The sequence below is a fragment of the Phasianus colchicus genome, chromosome 1 (assembly GCF_987193195.1).
Source record: "Phasianus colchicus chromosome 1, bPhaCol1.hap1.1, whole genome shotgun sequence".
NCBI classification, from domain to species: Eukaryota; Metazoa; Chordata; class Aves; order Galliformes; family Phasianidae; genus Phasianus; species Phasianus colchicus.
The window spans coordinates 82,304,166-82,319,531 of NC_143436.1; the positions used below are offsets into that span (position 1 = coordinate 82,304,166).

Sequence of the window (15,366 nt, forward strand, 5' to 3'; positions counted from 1 at the left end):
CAGTTCAAAAACAGCATAAAACTTGGCTCCTCACCTTTTTCTCTGATTGACATTTTCTCAATCTCTGGTATCAGGAAAGCGTAAACCAGCTCTGCTACAATCTCTTCTGACTGTAGGTGAGTTCGACTACAGAACAGATGCAGAGAGTAATATTAGTATTCCATTTTTCTTTCCAGATTACCTCTGCAAGCACACAATTTCCTTGTAAATATTATCACTGTTTTCAAGTGAGTCATGGAAGTAATCATCAGCTCTGTCTATTTATCCAAAAAAATGGATGCAGTGCCGTGACAGTGTGACTATTGCCCTCTGCACTGCCAATGTCTTCAACGCAGCATTGGAAAAGCAGCATTTCTGGGGAGAAGATCACCTTAGACCCCTCATCCCCTGAGGTATTTAGGAGCCCAGCCCTGAATGATGACAAACTGAGACCCACACACATAGCTCCAAGTCTTTCACAATTTAGTTTTTGGCCCTTTGCTGAGTTTGCTGAATTCTTCCCTTTTGTGACTTTGCACCAGTCCCCATGCTCTTTACCATGCCAGTGTTCAGTGGGTTCCCAACTGGCCCAAGGGCTGCATGCATTATCTACACTTCATTCTCCCCAAGGATTTTGACATTCTGGTCGTATTCATCTAGTTACAAAATAGATGGCTGCTGTACCATAGGGGAGTCACTGTGTCATTGGGATTTTTATGGCTCAGATCCAAAGAAAGGGCATAGAAACTGAATTAGAGCTTTGGCAGGTCCTGAAAAGTATTCATTCTTGATGCCCCAGCCAAACACAAGACCATGGTGTTCTCAACAAGTTACTCTACCCAGAGCACTATCAATATGACCGAGCCCATGGAAACTGGCGCTTTCTAAAAGAACAGCAACCTCAGAAGGAGAGATTTCTGTACAGCTGTATCTTTAGCATCTCTTTCAAACCGCTTTTCTGTAATACTGTAAATAAATGAAAAGACCAGCATGAATGGGTATTGCTTTAGGCAGTTCCCAGATTCACTTAAAGTTCAGTCACAGCATCACATTGGCATGGAGAAGTCTAAAAAGGGTGATTCACAGGTCCCACAAGTGATTTCTGAAGGGAATCTGGCACATGCTGCATAAAAATAAAGCTCTGACGAATTTATATGCATGTACCAGACAGTAACAGTGTGGTTCCCATACAGCAGTCACACTAATGAGGTGGTCATGAACAGTACTGCTCTATCCTTCCTTTCTCTTAGACTGTACGTGTAACCCCAGATGCAGGTAGCAAGGCAGGTTCTAAACTGCTGTAAGTGACCTCCAATGTGTTTTTTAAGAACGCACCTTCTTTCCAGTTCATAAGCAATGTCATTGATTTCTACAGCCATTCTCTGAACTTCTTCCCTTGCTTGCTCTTCGGCTGTGTTCTCCATGCTACTTAAGATAATGTCTTCCAGATAAGAGTCAACAGTGCTCTGGTGCACTTTCACCACCTGGAACAGAATACCAAGGTGTTGTTCTTACTGCCCATTGCCTTGCTAGGAGAATGGAACCAGATTTCCAGAGAAACAAAATCAATGGGTTTTCACCAGTCGCTCTCAATTTCAGGCAGGCCAGCCTGAGGTTTGGATTCAAAAGCCCTTTCTGGGAAGAATAATTTAAGTAAAAAATTCTTCTCTAATAACTCCATCTGAGAACAAACAGAAACAAGTGCAAGAAAGAACCAGCAATAGATACAAAGCTTATCACCAGATACATTTCTGCAGCAGGTTTACTATGATCCAACAGCAGTTGCCTCTTCAGTTCTAATGGGCTCCTGAACAGCTGCCAAATAACAAATGCCAGTGTTGGCTTCAGTAAATTAATCAGCTTTCATTCAAGCAAATCCTGGAGGAGAAGCTTCCACCGAGCCAGACAAAGGTGCATGAATAACAAGGTAAAATTATTGGTTTCCTTACAATGGATGTAGAGCAAAGATTCTAGAAATGGGGCTTTTCCCTCTGCTAGTCTGAAGAGCCTAAACTAATTGCATTTTGACCTTCCTTGCTTGCCACTTAGAGAACTGGAAAAGAGAAAAAGCTAAAATTAAAAGAAAAACGATCCTAATTTCAGACTCTCTTGGTATTAATTTCCTCCCATCAAGTTTGAAAATTATTGGTTTAGACAATTAGGATCCCACTCATTTGTTTCAAATGCTTCTTGCAGTCAGGAGCTAGGGAATAGGAACAGGACTACATTCTAGTTATGGAATAGGATAATCTCAGGACTAATTTCTGGACTTCACAGTTACGTTATTCATTATTGTTTCTAAATGATCTTATGGTACCCCTTGTTATTACAGTCTACTTTTGGGGACAAAATCGTTCCAAAATCTTGCTTAAAGGCATCCTTCCTGGGAGAGCCCATAGCAGCTCTGCTGGACAGACCAAGTTCTGACAAAACATTAATCCTAAAGACGATGTAGGTTCATCTGTTCTCTAGAAGTGTTTGTGGAACTTTGGAAACTTACATCCACTCAAGCCATGTAACTGAATGCTCCACAGATCTGTCTGTAGAGGCACTCAGATCATCCTTAACTGAGTGCAGATGACTCTTCTAGGATGCCATCACCTTCTCTTCACTAAGCCTTTCCCCTCACCACCACCTTGGTGAAATCTGAAGCACTTCCCTTCCACCTAGACCTTCCCACAAGCTGCCCACAGTTCCACCAGTCTCCTTCTCTTGCCTGTCTGAAAATCTCATCATCTTCCTGCCGCTGCCTCTCTTCCACCTGTCGGCGCCCACTCTCCTCTGCTTCCCGCATCCGCCTGGTCCTCTCAGCCAGCATGACAAAAGCGTGGATCCTCCGCTCTTCTTGCAGCCTCAGCAGTTCTTTGGACAGAAAATCAAACATGTTTGCCAGTGCCCTTCCTTCTTCCCGGGCCACGTGGCTTTCCATTGATGACAGCTTTAAAAAAAAAAAAAAAAAAAAAAAGCAAAGAATTGTGTTACAAGCCTCAGGAATGTCCCAATGAGTCTCAGGACTACCACAGGCATGTGAAACAGCTCTACAGCATCCCCTCACATCGACCGTGGGGAGTTCTGCATTCTTGTTTCACATGCACAGACCTGGATTCCACATAATGTAATGTTCCTCTATACTGGCCCCGATGGTACAAAGAGGCAAAAAGATGGTAAAAATAGCCACCGTGGGGATGGCCCTGGTCCTGTTACACTATGACAAGCAGCCCCTTTGCTTGGGTGAGTGGGAGGAAATAAAACAATAGTGATTCCAGCTACTCTGAACTGGTTTTTTTTTTTTTTGTCTGTGAGTATAATCAGAACAGTCACTGGGGCCTTCTCTCTGCCACTGGGAAACTGCTCCAATTCCCAATCTGAGAAAAGGGAGATTAAAAACAAAAAAAGTGACAATGATATGGTGACTTTGCATACCCTTCATCTTTCTGCACTAAGCTCAGCTAGAAAAAATAGGATCAAAAGATGCAAATACAGCTTTTAACATCTGGAAAGTAAAGCCTCAATTCTTACAAACAGGGAGCTTGAGTCAAAGTTTAGGAAGCTGTACGATTTTGAGTACAGCCACATTTCTATGCTATTTTGAGGACTCATCATGTCTGTTGCAGTTCAAAGCTGTCTCAGAGAAATGGTTCCTTTTTGGTTGGACATTCACGATGCGAGCAAAGTGCAGAGGTGATACAGGGATCAAGAGGTTTAGATATTGAGTTATTCCCTAAAACTGTACAAGTTAAGTACTAGATGCTATCAAATTCAAATCAGCAGTGATTATACTCAGTTTGCAGAAGTGCTCATGAGAACTCAAAATCCAGGCAATGGAAAATCAGAAAGTCTGTGACAGAGATGAGACCAGAGTCCAGGTGTTTGGCATCACACTGCTGCTCATGACTTGTTTTATGGACCTGGTATGTGTGACTGCAGTTCAGAAAGTGACAAGATATATGGTAAGTACATTATATCCAGCATGGACTATGAAGCCACAGTCTTAGGCAGGAATGAATGTCTTGAGCTGGCTGGCTTGCTGTGTCTCTGTTGGAATAAACAGGCAATAACAGAGAAGACTTGAATGTAAAACTCAAAGCATACTGGAGGTGAAATATGCCAGACAAGTAGAAATAAATCATCTTTCTTATACTGCTATGCCATTTGCTCATGCAGTTTTTAAAAGAAAGTGGGATTGTCAGTGTTGCATGCACCTAGAAGTGACAATGCTCAGCCCGTAGGTGTTTAGGATGGAGGACAGCAATGCTGTAACTGCACCATCCCTCAGGGATGAATAGCAAGGAGCTAACAAGCTTCTTTCTTTTTATTGTTCAAGGTGCTGTGTTTACATGAAATGGGGGAGAGCAACAATCCTGTCTTAGGATTTTGCTGTACATCAGTTTCAAAATTTTCAACTTTGACAATTTTATCTGGAATTTCAGTCTTTCTTCTACAGAAAACATTTCTTAAAAAAAAAATGCCTTTTTCTATACCAGGAAGTTAAAAACCTGAAAAAATTGTGACCAGCTAGAACTAAGGGACTATGAATCATCAGTGACTTTCCAAAATAGGCATACACTTACAAAACTATTGCACATGCATTCCAGAGTTTTAAAGTTCTAAATATTTAAAGACTTGAGCCTTGCACTGTGTGCCTTCAGAGACTTAGTTAAAAGAGGCAAAACCAAAAAAAGAAGAAAAAAAAAAAGGCAAGTGCAGAGGAGGTAAGTGCCAGCAGAGGGGGATAGTGGCTCTCCCAAAAGGAAATTTTGAGATCAGAGGTCAGCAACTTTACCATTTGCTCTCTCTCTTCTGAACGTCATTATATCTGAACAGCTTTCTCCTTCATTCTTACCCGGGCCTCCAGGGATGGAGCAAAAAGCTTTCATTTTTTATTAATTTCTCATTAGATGAATCCTGTATTCTATGATTTATACTCAGGCTCCCTGTATATTAGAGAGCATCTAAAAATCATAAATAGCAAAACACAGTCACCTTATTCATTTTTTGTTGGGATCTGAGGGGAAATTTTGCTGCTGCCCATCTAGAAAGGTGCAGTTACTTGACTTCATCTCTGCCACGCCAGTGGCTACTGGATGCTGTTAGCATAATATGCAAACCTTAGTATTGTCTCACAGTTGGTCAGTAAAACACCAGGAGAGTGGTTAAAACTATGCACAAACACCTGCAGAATTGTGGGAGTGACTCAGTATCTGAGATGGACAGAATTTCTTTATGATCTCTTCCAGTCTAAGACTGCCTGCCATTCGATTAACTGTGCTCTGGAAGGCCATGACCCTGCAAGGAAATAGGATGACAATTTGTGTCCCCAGCACTCCCTAGTTTATTGTAGAGAATGGGGCCTAGAATTTCTCTCTTCTCTGGAACAGTGGCAACAGAAATATGACATCACTGCTAAATTCCTAGAAGTCTCAATCCCTCCAAGATTTACAAAATAAATCCACTGATACTTTGTGCCTAAAGAGGAGCCTGAAGGAGTGCCAAGCTAGAAAAGGAACTGGAAAATGACGCAGTAAAAGCATGCATTCAATAAAAGGCATCTGGCAGGTGCAAGTGACTAGCAGATATTGCGATGCCAGGTCACAGCACCAGTCAAAGAGACAGAAATGTGGGTAAAATGAGGTTCGTCTGAAGGTGCAGTTTGTTCAGAGCCACAGGATTATAAATAAGCAAGTAACAGCTTGGGTTGCAGCTGTGGTTAGGGTGCCTCAGACTGCTCTTGAGACTGTGCAGGCTCTGGGGAATCTCAAAAACATTAAGAGCCCCACAGATTTGAGTTATTTGGGGTACTTTCTGTGCTGTGGATAATAGAAAACAAATAAGTGAGAGTGCTGATGCTGCTGCAAGCACAGTGCCCTGCTAGAGGAGTGTGGCGAGTCAACCTCTCCATCTTTATAGGTATACCTTGTGCATTTTCAAGTCACGTTGCTGCTGTAAAGCCCGGGTCATTTTCTCCTGTGCTTTCAGAAGCAGTTGTCCATTCTCTTGAAGTGCGTGAGTGGTGCGCAGCTCTTGGATCAGTTCCAGCCTCTTCTCCTTTTCTTCAAACATCTTTTAGATAAAGTTAGACAAATAAACATATTAAACAGAGAATATATTCAACATGTTCTGCTAACAGAGCACACACTTTTTCTCCATGAACAGGACAGAATTTTAGTTGGAATGGACCTACAAAGATCAGTGAGTCCAAGTGTCTGACCACTTCAAGGCTAGGCAGAAGTTAAAGCACATTACTGAGGGCATATATCCAAGTGTCTTAAACACTGACAGGCATGGGTCACCAGCTCTCTCTCTAAGAAGTCTGTTCTAGCGTTTGTCCACCCTCAAGGTACAGAAAGTTTGCAGATATCCAGTATGAACCTCACCTGGCACAGCTTTGTGCCGTTCTTGTGTGCCTGGGACCTTGGCATAATCAAGGCAAAATGTACTCATAATCCAGATCTAGTCTAGAATTTGCCATTTGAGTAATTCTGTTATGAAGCATCTAATTGAACAGCTGAATGCATGGCAGGGAGACACAAATGGGTAGGAACCTAAATGTTCCTGTAAAAAATATGGGATGGAGAGCAAAGACTTGAAGGACTTCAGAGGACATACAGGAGGATATGCTGCATAATCCTCATTACCTTAGATTAGTTCTGAGAAAGAAAGATTGCAAACACTGCCACTCATTCCCACAGTCATTCTGAAGAGAGACATAAACCAAGAGACACAAAATACCTTGTTCTGAATAGCCCTGCCTCGGAGCAATTTCTGCAAGCAGATCACTGCCAGTTCTCTTTCCTCTTCCTCCTGACAAAATCAAACAAATATCCACACAATAACTGACAATTTATTTGGAGGCTGAGATTTCTATGGAGTATCCACCTAACTATCAAAGAGTCAAATTAATACCAATTTCTCAATTGTTTGTGAACACTTTTCTTCTAATGAAAGGAATATGAGTCAGAATAATACATACTTCCATGTTTTATAAGAGGTGGGGGAGCAAGGCAATATAATGAGGTTTTATCTGAGATTTTAGAGGGTCTCTAGAGAGAAGTACCTAATAGTAAGATACTGATGGAGAAAATGACAATGTATGTGTTAGGAGTATGACTTATTGCTTGACTGAGTTGGCAAAATGACAATGAGTAACACAAATTTACAGGTGAAAACACCAAGGGAATAGAAGAATTATTTAAGGAGCTGCACAAGAGATGTTAACTATAAATAAAGGGATTAAAAAGCAACATATCCTCTTTTTTTTTTTTTTTTTTGTCTTATATTTCTTCCAGTAGTGACCTTTATCAGAATAACTTGGTAAATTAAGGCTCAGAAAGTGATAGTTTGGAAGTAAAATAAATTACCCCGAAGTGCAATTTGTTTCTTTGAGAAGTTTACTAATGTAGCACTGTATGACTGATACCAACTTGGAAAAATAATGGTATGTAATGAGAAAGAGAACATGTCCACAAGAGAAAAAAAAAAAAAGCTTATTTTAAATAAAAGAACTGGCAGCATTTTTTCTTGCTGAGGGATCTTGCTGAATTGACAGCAGCAGAAGAAAGCTCATCAGGTACCTGGGAAAGATAAAAAGAAAACTAAAAATTGAAAGAAGGTTTTTTTTATATATATAAAGAGCCTATAAGGTTTGAATGGAAAAGTGGCATTTCAGAAGTGCCAGGAAGAGTGTGGGATCAGAGGACTGCCTTTTGATTTGCTGTGTTCTTTTCCTATGGAAAGAAAGGGTGAATTTACAGCCTAGTTAGAAAGCTAAATTGCACCATGTCACCTGGCTGCACAGGTGAGGCCTACAAACCCTCCAGACATGGAAATGAAGACAATCAACATATATGCAATACAGGTAAGGCAAATTACCATAAGATTTAGTCTGTATTTTTGTGTGATGTAATCTCCTGTACTTGGAATTGTATTGTTCGGTGCTGCAAACAATGCTTTAGCAAGGGTAATCACCAACCTTTCCATCCACCTGCTACAAACCAGCAGGAAAGAGTGACCTTGCTTTCAGGAGAAAGCTGGCAGGAGAAAGCTTACTTGGATTCTGTAAGGTAGGTAGGTGATGCTGCAGGTGCTCTTCAGTGGCTGAAGTGGTCTGATTTTACAGATCTCTTCACTGGAGAGCTCAAATCATGAAAGTGTTCACATATAAAGATATTTGAAAATCAACCAAATGTTGGCAGAATTAATCTAAGTGGAAGTGTATTGTAATGGAACCCTTCCAAAAGAAAATATAATCTGAAAATAGCTTCAAGTATGACTATGACCGAGGGATACATTTTTCTGATTTCTTTCCTCATAGCTAAAAAAATCTCCTAAAGTCTTGTATCTAAACAGTGTAAATGTACTACTCCAATACAATACCTAAAACCTAGGTGTTAGTAAAACTGTAGAAAGTTCTCTCCAAGCAGATATTCTTGCTGCATTCATCTTAAAATGGACTATATAAAACATAGATCATCATGCTGGATGAGGGAAGATGGCATGGATGGCTTAATAAGACTTTTCCTCTCTTGCTTTCATGGCTGTGTGACTCCAAAACTCACAGTTTAAATGGTGATTATGTCTGATTTTTTACTGCCTCAGGATAATGGTGCTAACAAGCAGACAAAGCAATCCACTGGGCAACCATCTCTTAAGTGCATTACTTCAAAAATGGAAAAGAAGTTGCAGCTCCCTAAGAAGTTGTTCTGGTTTTTTTTCCTATGGCACATCACAGTCCTCATGACACATTACTGCTGTTCTGATCTCTGCAGAAGAATGCAGGTGAACCGTCACCTAAACTGAGCATGTGCATCAAAGACTGAGTCCTATGCAATGACAAGAGCTTCACTTTAGCAAATTAATGATGTACAGCTCACTGCTAAGTACCCAAAGTCTTACGGACTTCAATGGGACTAAACTTAATAGCTCCCCTGGATTATGATAGTGATGTCAGATCAGAAGGATGGAAGACGCTGAATAAATTCATGTTTGCAGAGGACCATGACTGCTTTTTTGTTCCCAATGAGCAAGGGAACAACACGTCTACTAATTTATTTCTTTATAAATGGAAGCTAATTAAAGGATTTAGCCAGCAGATAAGGTAAAAGACTTCCAGTTCTTCAGTTACTAGAATCTTTGTAGATTAAATAAATAAGAGAGGCTTAAGAAATACACTTGTATTTCTAAGACAAATACACAACAATAAAAAAGATAACTCACTTCTTTCTTTCTCTGGGCATTCCTTCAACAACCAGGTAGGGAATAATGGAGGATCAAAAGAAAATAAATGAATAGTGCTAAAATCATTCCACTTACAATTGATGGTTTTTCCAAAACTGGAGTAGGGGGACGAGGGACAGGCTTTTCTATTTTTTCAAGGAAGTGAAGAGGCTTCTTTGGCTCCTTGACTTTATTCTTCTTCTCCAACAGTGCCTGAAACAGTCATAGAGTTTACTCAGAACTGAGCCAGTTAGAGCAAGATAGTAAGGCCTCTACTGCAGATGCTGGCTACTCCTGATCACACTGACTGAAAGAAGTTCTGCATTTTGCAGGCTTATGGCTTCCACTCTGCACAACACAGCAATTGAAAAACTATATAGTTTTATAGTATATAGGAATATAGCTGGTAGATTATGCTATTCGTTGGTCAGAAGATACCAATGGGAATTTCAAAACAATCTGTAAGGAAGTGAGAGGTATTTAATGATATTTACAAGTCAGCAACTGTATAGAGTGAGTCTCCAGAAATTGGTGTGAACCCAATCTCTAAAATAAAACATTCTTGAAAGTAATTTTTTTCCATTTGAAAATGTAACACTGACCCATCTGCAAGCAGAAGCAGTTGTACGTGTTACTTTCTTGCCTTATGCAATGACAAAGATATTAATAACATTCCTACGATAGAAGTAAAGTTCTTTCAAAGCACGGGTAAGAATAGCACAATTTAATTACAGTTTAGGTATTGAAGAAAATGGTTATAAGCTTTTTGCCTTTAACTATAGGTATAATGACTGTTACTGCAGGTTGAAAGTGTCATGTAGCCACTAGTAAAGGGATTCACTCCAAGAGTCACTGTTCTGTGCTCCCTCCTTGGGAAAGTATCTCTGTATGATATCCTGTTTCTGCACAGGGCTGTACTGAATGATCCAGGACCTCTTTGCAAAATATGCTGTGAAACTCTCCTCTGCCCAGCAGCACTCACAGCAACTGCATAAGTAGGTTAAAGGCAGAAAGGAAGATAAACTTGCCTGAGAACTTCTTTCTACCAGGAAAATTCACCACGAAAAGTGCACTTTAGTCTGCTTGCAGCTGCTTGGTGTCAGATGCCAGAACTTGTAGGCCTAAGCAGGCTGGAAGCTGAAATTGCCACCAAGATCTCAGCCACTTCAAGGTATTTCCAAACCATTTATACAGACAAAGTCCTGCCAGATGCCCCTTGCAAGCTGCTTAATGCAAAGTATTCAAATAATCTCTTTTAATGGCACTGCAATACCTGTCTACATACATTTAAACTTCTTTCTGAAATATAATCTTACTACTGCACGGGTTGGATCTTTGGTCTTTATGACTATAAGAACAGACATATTTCAGCAAAGAGACCTTTTATTTTATTCTTCTGTTTGTATTTATTTGTTTATTTTTAGAGAAGGAACGTTGCAAAGATACAGTCAAATATAAAAAAATAAAAATAAAATCCAAGGAAACAAAGAAAAGAAATCCCACACTGCATTTCTCTCTCCAGTAACAGAAAAGAGATGGCACTTGCAAGTTTTGAAACACCAGTAGTCATTGTACAAAACTCTTCTTGAATATTGGAGCTAAACATTCAGGCCAGGATAATTAACGGGTGAAGAAAAGTAGAGGGTCTTCTAGGTGGAGGGGGTAAAATGCCTTAATAGTGAAACTTCTGAAATGGACCATGTTAATAATGCAAAAGTCGAAGCCTATAAACTGTATATAAGCCACACGAAATGGTTATAGATCAAAAATGTTACATCTTCTGAATCCTTTCTTGTATTTTTTGACCTTAGAGCTTTCTGGCATGAAGAATACAGTAGTGCTTGCTATGATTTATGAGGTGTTTTGCATGACAGGGAAAAACGTGAAAGAAAAAAAATCCCTTACAATTGTGATGATTTTCAAAACAGTGGCTCCTATGTTTGTTAATACAATGTTGCGTTCATAAGAATTTTTCTGATAACACTTCTTTCTTTAAAAATACTTCTTGTTAACCAGAATAACAAAACACAACCAGAATTATGACTTCTAAAGCCAGAAAATCTACAAACACTTCTGACAAGCAGGAATTCTTATAAATGTAGTTTTGAGAAGTACTGCAGTTCCCAGAAGTGGCTGTAAGCTTTCATGTCAGCACAAGCTAGTGCTGCTTTGTTATCCTTACTAAGTCAAAAATGGTTACTGTTTGCTTTCTCAAATCTGAGGTTTTAATCCATTTTAAGACTTCAGTGTACAAAAAGAAGAAGGTGTGTTTTTGGTATTAACCTGTTCTGCTTACCTTAACAAGTGACCATTTTTCCATTCCAAACAGAGAGAACAGAATGGAAGCATTGCTGTACAAATATTTTCTTAAGACTTAGGAAAATGTGCTAAAGTTCTAAGCAAAGTATTTCAAAAGGTACTGCCTACCTCTCACATGCTAATATTTCTGAGGTAGACTATGTTAGTTCTTTCAAGTAGTAGGTTCAGAGTCATGGTAAAGTCTGATTGGATTGGACAGGGAAGGATCAACTAAATCTTTCACCTCCTTTTCATTTTCCTAATGAATGCAGTGAACAGGAAATGGCACCTCTGCTTTTGGCCAAACACCTTGCTCTTTTGGCTGGCTTCTGATGGAAGCAGAACTCTTTACAGGATAGAGACTTGAGAAACAACTCTCCATTCAAGGAAACCATCTGTTAGATTTCTTCATTGTCTACCTTCTCTTTAATCATCTTTGTTCACAGGACACCATGTCTGATTTTCATATACAACGGAGTATGTAATTGTGTCTTTTCCTTCCTTTTTGCCTGTGAATGAGAAAGGTGAGATCACCAAGGCCAGACTGAATACTTAATTTGCAATGCAGCATGCCTGCTACATCTTGGCTGTTCAAGTCTGACGTGATAGCTCTTAGAGTCTGCCTAAGAATCAGCCAACTAACAACGTGATGGAGAGATGAAATAACTGCTTTAACAGGTTTTCCTACTCTTTGAAGCCGGCACAGATTTTCTCCAGAGATATTCTTGGCCATCCTATTTCTCCACCTCCTTCCAGCAATGGGTTGAAGGAAAATAGCCATGATGAGAGTCACACTTGAAGCTGAGGTGAGAGATCCTCTGTTCTGACGTCATCTGGATCCAGCACTTTGACACTTCATCTCTTCTGAGTCATCAGAGCACCATGGTCAGCCTGCAGTCATGCACTGCTCTGCACTGGGATTTATTCTAGTAGCTCCTGTGTTCCTTGGCGTATCCAATTCCCTAGTTGCATTTATTTTCTGTGATAATCAGCTACATCAGTGCATTATCTCTTTTCTGAACTAAATTAATGCCTTTGATTATCACTTAAGGTTGTATAATGGTTCACTTACATTCCCTTAAGCATTACTATTTGTGCTGGCTATGAACTGGCTTTCCTTGTCTTTTTACAGATTTAGTTTAAGGTACAGAACATAGCTGTTACTGTAAACCCTGTTTCATCCATCTCTTGTTTTAGAGAATTATTCAAAGAACATGGAAGGCAAATAACAGTCTTGCGAAAGGTTTCAGGATACTCCTCTAAAATCATTCCTTTTTGATTAGTTTCAATTCCAGAGGAAGCTGTTCTTCTGGACATACACCCTTTCTGTAGTTCCCTGGATAATCTCTTGTCCCTTTTTATAGCCTTTAACTTTAGGAAGATGCTTAGTATGGCAATCCAAGAGGAATACAATGAGGAGAATTAGTCCAACTTTCCACTTTTTTTTTTTTTTTTTTTGCCAGAGAAGCACACCTTGCAGATTTTCTTTATTAAAAACCATTACTTCTAATGACAAAGTCTAACATTCCTCCTCTTTTGCTGCCTCCTTCCAGAGATTAGCCAGCAAAACCAAAAAAAAAAACAAAAAAAAAAAACAACCCAAACCAAAAAAACAGAAGGAAGCTCATTCCAAAGCTAGATGATTACACACTCTGAATTTACTAGAGTACTGCTTCATTTCCAGAATTAAGGGAGAAAATTTCCAGATTGAGTGCTGGACGGCACTAAAAAGAGGATTTTGAAGAGAAAACTGGTCGAGCTGCTTGGCTGTAGAAATCATACGAAGCAACACAGTCCTTTTGAGATGGTCCCCAACTGTCTGCTTTAAACCTCTTTCATGTTCTTTGTGCCAGAGGAGGTTGTTGGCAGGCTTGAGATTGCTTAAACCAAGTGGTCTGACTGCTGTCCTCTCAAGTGCTAAATTCTGTTAATCAGGCACTCTGCCCCCTTCACTGCCCACATCTCAACAGTACCAGTAGTTTATGAGCTGGACCTGTCATAGGGACCTCTGCTAAGCCAGAGAACATGCTACAGCTGCTAAAATTAGAAATCCAACGCTCTGATGGGAGAACTAATCAGCAATATCACCACAGAGCTCGAGAGATAACCAAGGCAAAAATACTTGCAATTCTGAAAATTGGCTGCTATGATAAAATTGTTTCTTCTCTTGTTGCTCTGAGCAGGAAATCTGTTTAATGGTGGCTGAGTCTCTGGCAGTGTCTCACTACTTTCTGCTAGTTTGGACTGATTAGCTTTGTGTCTAGTTCTGTATTTCTAAAATTAGTAGCTAAATTTTGTGCAGTAGATTTATTATCTCTGCCTGCAAAGAAAATGTTTTGTGACTTTAAAAGAACATATATTTTGCCTTTTTATGGAGGGGAAATGAGTTGTTGTGCTAGCCTCTCAGCTGGTATAAATCAATATAGCCCAAGTGATGTACCACAGAAGAAAAGATGCAGTATTGTCTGTTTTGTTCTGCATTCCATTCCTTTTGGCTATCGTTTCGTCTTTGAAGAGAAATTATTACGTTAGCAGCCTGTATTATGGCATATTTCTCACCAGTGGCTACAGTTCAGACATTCCACTGTGGTCTTTCAAACCATCAGAAGTATTTTGAAAACAGAATACAATTGCTGTAATTAGATTTCAGTCCTGAAAGCTCAGGCTAACATTCTGCTGCTCATGAGAGCTACCACACGTGTCATGATCATGAGTATATATGATACTATCTTATGTGGAAAGCAATCAAGCTCAAACCTCTTCAAGAGTGTCATGATCTCTTCTCTAAATCTGTAGTCAACCAATGCCCTTAGTTCCTGACATTTCCTGTAGCACTCCAGACTTTCTTCAAGATTTTCTATCTGAGTAATAATCAGATAAGCAGATACAATGCTTAATCTTTTACAAGGTCCAGTGGAATTTAAACTTGAAGTAATGTGATTGTTTTCTCAGAACCATATTTCAATTTAAATATTATTCAATTGACTATTAATTAATTACACTAAACCAAGAATGCTATACGTATAATTTTCAAATTTGAAGTATTTTTCACTAAAGAAAAATTTGTAAAGTAAAAATAAGTAACATTTGCCAAGTTTAGTATTTTTTAGAGGTGCAACAGCCGTTAAGAATAAGCCTGATTTTAAAAAAAGGTAACCTTCATAAAGACCATACTTAAAGGAGTACTTAATTTACTACTATTGTGACTGTAGATGCAAGTAAGGTGTTTCTTTTCTCAGTGGTTAATTACATATACATCTCATTTGCATGAACAGTTGTGATAAATTAAGATATACAAAGCACTATGATTGCAGGACACACTTTCTAAGTGACATAGCACATCCCAGTCAAAATGCCAAATCTGTAGGAAAACAGAAGCAGCTATGCTTGTTTTCTAGAAGGCCGAAGCAGAACCACAGATGCTCATGAGAAAAAAGTACTAACAGACTGAGTTCCAGAGCAGCGCTGGTCATGTCTACAACAGACAGAATGTCTCATACACTCTGTCCCTGAAGTTGTCTTAGACAAAATATGAATTTAGCACAGTGAACTGGGAGATTGCTTACACATTTGTCTTCCTAAAAGCATTTCTGAGCAGTTCAAACCTGAGAGGAACTGACATACTCCTGAATGCATCTTCATACCTGGTGAACCAGTGCCAGCTCCACTTCCAGCCTTGCTGATCTTTTAATATATCCAGTCTTAGTGACGTTGTTTTTAGGCTTTGGAGCTTTAATTTCAACCTGGGTGACAGAATCTGGGAGTAATGCTTCCAGTTTGCACAGTCCTAAGTGAAACAAAGAGCAACTAATTCACAGAGTGATAGGGAGAAAAATGTGAAGTTTGTTAGCATTTTTAATAAATATCTCGTAGCAA

General features: G+C 39.5%; 1 protein-coding gene across 3 annotated transcripts in view; it reads right to left on the reverse strand.

Annotated features, from left to right (window-relative positions):
* CFAP91 (cilia and flagella associated protein 91) overlaps positions 1-15,366 on the reverse strand; it is a 31,776-nt gene that overhangs the window by 5,201 nt on the left and 11,209 nt on the right. For all 3 annotated transcript variants that reach the window (XM_031613070.2, XM_090150240.1, XM_031613071.2), the window contains 7 exons: positions 15,135-15,277; positions 9,289-9,405; positions 6,709-6,780; positions 5,893-6,039; positions 2,696-2,917; positions 1,315-1,463; positions 35-126 (listed from right to left, as the gene is read on the reverse strand). In XM_031613070.2, the coding sequence (XP_031468930.2) occupies positions 35-126; positions 1,315-1,463; positions 2,696-2,917; positions 5,893-6,039; positions 6,709-6,780; positions 9,289-9,405; positions 15,135-15,277 (942 nt within the window). The remainder of the gene's footprint in view (positions 1-34; positions 127-1,314; positions 1,464-2,695; positions 2,918-5,892; positions 6,040-6,708; positions 6,781-9,288; positions 9,406-15,134; positions 15,278-15,366) is intronic.